A 4,292-nucleotide genomic window follows, 5' to 3' on the forward strand; every position below is an offset into this window, starting at 1 on the left:
AAAAAACAGGCCCAATCCCTAAGAGTTGGTTTGATATTCTGGATTGGGTTTCTGGAATCTGTCATTATTTAAAAAAAAAAAAAAAAAAAAGCAAAAACCTATAGCTATGACTCTGCCAAATGAGACGCACTGAACTCTATACCAATGGGTAGGCTATACCAATGGGTAGGCGGCCAATGGGTAGGCGGCCGACAGTCTCAGCCTGACAGGCTCCCTCTGACACCGCCTCTGCCCTGGCTGCTCAATGGAACCAACTGGGGAGATTTAAAAACTCTGGTGCCTGGGCCCACAATCAGAGATTCCGCTTGAATGTGTTTGAGATGTGCCCTGGCACTGGGATTTTAAAAACTTTCTGGATAATTCTAACACGCAGCCAGGGTGGAGAACCAGCGAAATGTCACTTAAGCCTGAGGCTTCTGCGCACTTAGGGAGCATTTGGAAATGTGCTTCTGGTTTTCACGATGACTGGGGATCCGGGCTCCTGGGCCAGGCCTGCCACACGGCCTGCCATTCAGGGGAGGGTCCCACACAAGCTAAGCTGTGAAAACTGATGTGTAAAGCTAATAAGTTAACTACATGTTTCCACCATGACTCTTATGTGGTTTCTCCTTGATCCACCCCATATGTTCTATTCCTGCAAAGAATCTTCTCGAAATGCCTTCCTGAGTGAACGCGTGCTCAGCAACTCAGCTCCTGGGATCTTGTCGTTTATGCGGTTAGAATCAGTGCTGGCCAGGATGGCTCCCTCCTGGCCTCTCCTCTCCATTCAACAGTCCCTTCTTCACACATCAAGCCTCTACCCACTGAGCACCCTGCCTTCTTTCTTTGCCTTCTCCCACGGTGTCGCCAGAATGATTTTTTAAAAAAGTGCAGCTCTGAGCCTTGATTTTTCTCTCGATCCCAGACACCGAGCCTCCTTTTCACCTGCGGGTACCAGGAGCCGCCTCCACTCCAGGCCGTGAGGCCGTCAGTCGGCTTACGCTGTGTTCCCCACCTGTGCCCTACTTTCCCCGGGCCTGGGAGGAAAGTGCCACCTCCTCCATGAAGCCTGCCTCAACCTTTGGATGTTCTGGAGGCACTGGGCTTGTTCTCCCAGGAGCAGGCACGGGGCCGGCTCGCTCCCTGTAGCGATGCTGGACTCACGGGCACTGAGCGAACACTTGCAGAAGGGCCGCTCACAGCCCCGGCAGGGTCGGTGCCTCCAGGTGCGTACAAGGGTAGGGTGTCAAATACATTCCACTGTCCACATTCTGAGTTCCATGAGTTTCGTTCTAGCCTTTCGCTTCTCCTCCGGATGATGGCCCTTCTGCGCTTTCCTCCTCCGCTTTCTAAAGAGGCCGGTCAGAGCCGGGAGCTCGCCGTCTCGCCAGCGGGGGCCAACCCGGGTCCTATCTTCTCGATAAAACGTGGCCGGGGCGCCTAGGAGTGGAGAGAAAAAGACACTCACTCTGCTGGTCTCTGAGTGGGGGTCACAAAGGACATTTTGGCTGGTTTTCAAGAGGCCGTCTTTACAATCCTGACGCCACAGGAGCACTGGTGCTGAACTTACTTAAGGTCATGGCAGGCGGTCCAGGGGTGGACCTGAGAGCCAGACCCGAGTGTTCTGACTGCCGCCTGAACCCCGTGGGGAGAAGGCTGCTGCTGCTTTGCCCAGTGCCGTCACTCCAACTGTGCACATTGTACAAGACGCTCTGTAAAGTTAGCTAAGGCTACTTTACCGAAACGAATGTCTAGGAAAAACAAAAGACCTTTATTGTTTTTAAGAAAAATTTTATTTATTTTTGGCTGCGTTGGGTCTTTGTTGCTGCACGCAGGCTTTCTCTAGTTGCAGTGAGCGGGGGCTACTCTTCGTTGCGGTGAGCGGGCTTCTCATTGTGGCTTCTCTCGTACGGGCTCTAGGTGCGCGGGCTTCAGTAGTTGTGGCACACGGGCTTAGTTGCTCCGTGGCATGTGGGATCTTTCCGGACCAGGGCTCGAACCCGTGTCCCCTGCACTGGTGGGCGGATTCTTAACCACCGTGCCACCATGGAAGCCCCAAAAGACCTTCACTACTCTCTTCTCTCCGAATATTTCTTATGCCCAAACTGGGTCATGGGTGAGAGCGAGCAACGGTCCTCGGCTGGGGCCACGTCCCACAGCTGCCCCAGATGACACCGGTTCCCACACGGAGCGGGTGGGTCCAGGCTCTACTGCACCTCTCGAAGACTAGTAATAAGATTTCAGTGTGGACTGCAAAACCACAAAACAAATGATAAGATCACAAGTCAAGCAACCAAAACTTGGAGGGTATCTGATTATATACGTGAACTCTGAGGATGGCATAAGACGACACAGGGAATTTCTTACACACAGTACAACTCTCTCTCCCAACACATACAAAGTGAATTTGGATGACATCCGCCTCTGAAAAATAAAAAACACATAACTTTGAACAGCCAAGAAAAAAAATTGCAATTTATTAAGATTCAACAAAGCGTTGTACTTTTGAAAGCAACTTTCGGTGCATTTTCTTCAACAATCACATTCTATGAGGAAAAACATTAAAAGCCACAAACTTGTCTTTTAATCTCAGAGTTACAGACATCTTTAATTCAAAATAAAAGGTCCAAAGAGAAAAACCAAACCCACCCCAACAAAAAACAAAAACAGAGAGAATCTTTACTTCCATCCTCAATTTAAAAATATCAGTTTTCTACAACTTGATGCTAAATGCAGCATGGGAAGCTGTATGTCTGGGTGCACACGGGCACGCACGCACGTATATTTGGTGTACATAACGCAGGGACGTGTACATCAAATATACAGAACGCATGTAATGGCAATGAGATGCACTTACTCTGAGGAAGGTCTGTTTAGCTAAATACACTACTGAACTTGAGAAAAAAGTCTTGAACCAGTTTGTGCATAGTTCATGATCCTCTATAAAACCAGCTTTTGTTGATCTGCAATTTTGCAGGACATTTTTTTTCTTTTTTTTTTGTTTTTTTGTTTTTTTTGTTTTGTTTTGTTTTGATAAAACCATTAAAAAGCTAATTAAAAAAAATGTAATGCACAAGTTTCCTGATCAAGCAGGCAGGGAGCACATGTTCATATATTTTTTTAAACATACTCAAGGGTATGTTACTCCATTGTCTTTCTTTCTTGCAAAACAATCAAAACATTGATCATTTTTAAAACATAAAGCAATTTTTAATATATAAAGCACTCTTCGAACATCTATTTCCTTTGAGTCCATTATTTGGTACATACGTAACTGCTACACGTTAGAGATTAGGTATCTTTCTTCTTTGTGTTTTTTTTTTTTCCTCTTTTTTCTTTTTTTTTCTTTATTTTTTGTTTGTTTTTTAATAACATCTTCAGTGCTAGGAGTTGGGTTACAAAATACATGAAATGGTGTGGAGCTGCCCCTCGGGAACCCTGGCTTTCCTGAGAGCGCATCCGCGTGTGCAAGACAGTGACCACAACTCGTCACCTGGACGAAGGGGACAGTCGACAGAGTCCACGACGGTGGCCGGAGGGGAAAACAACACTGTTCAATCCCAGAGCTCTGAAGTAGCAGATCTGCATTCTGAAAATAGGTTTCTTTACGACGGAAGTCTTTTTTTTTTTTCTTTTTTTTTTTAAATTCCTTTTTAAATTTCTTTTTATTTTAAAGTCTGAAGGAGAAAAAAAGGTCTGTAAACAGGTGGGAGCCCTCACCTCGGGCTCCTCCGAAAGCAGTCACAACCCACGTCCAAGTGCTTGTTTCCGTTCCTCCCGCGGAACCATCCACCCTCAACAAGTATCTATGGCCACAGTTCAACGAGAGTTTTTTTCTCTTTAACTTTATATTCCAAATGGAAAAATGGTGCAATACTCTGGTAATAATTTTCTTGCATTAGTCCACAATAAAAAGCTGCTAAAGGTAGGTATACATATTATTTCTCCAGAGATATACACTGTAATTTTTAAACGCAATAACAGAGTCCTTGAGTAAACATTTACACATGAATTGTCACCGGCCCTGTCCTATGAATTCTCTTTAATGTATAGGATTAGCTAAAGGAAGGGCAGGGACACTCAGTGCAAAGTTAGAAGCTAATAATAACAAACGTTTGACCAATGCGCCAAAAAAAAAAAAAGCACACACTGAATAAAAGGGAAAACCCACAGTTAAATTCCTCACACACTTAACACACACAGAAAGTGCGCACGCACACGCACGCACACACACACACGTGCTTCTGTTTCAACACACACACACACACACACACACACACACACACACACACACACACACACACACACACACA

At 45.8% G+C, this 4,292-nt stretch overlaps 1 protein-coding gene across 1 annotated transcript in view; it reads right to left on the reverse strand.

Moving 5' to 3' along the window:
• Positions 1-3,898: 3,898 nt before the first annotated feature.
• The window catches only part of LOC103073425 (protein Q300-like), a 584-nt gene continuing 190 nt past the window's right edge, over positions 3,899-4,292 (reverse strand). Inside the window, 1 exon segment of the mRNA XM_082931245.1 lies at positions 3,899-4,220. Within this exon segment, the coding sequence (XP_082787371.1) occupies positions 3,899-4,220 (322 nt within the window).

This window comes from Lipotes vexillifer, unplaced genomic scaffold (genome assembly GCF_000442215.2).
Source record: "Lipotes vexillifer unplaced genomic scaffold, Lipotes_vexillifer_v1.1 scaffold1691, whole genome shotgun sequence".
NCBI lineage: Eukaryota > Metazoa > Chordata > Mammalia > Artiodactyla > Lipotidae > Lipotes > Lipotes vexillifer.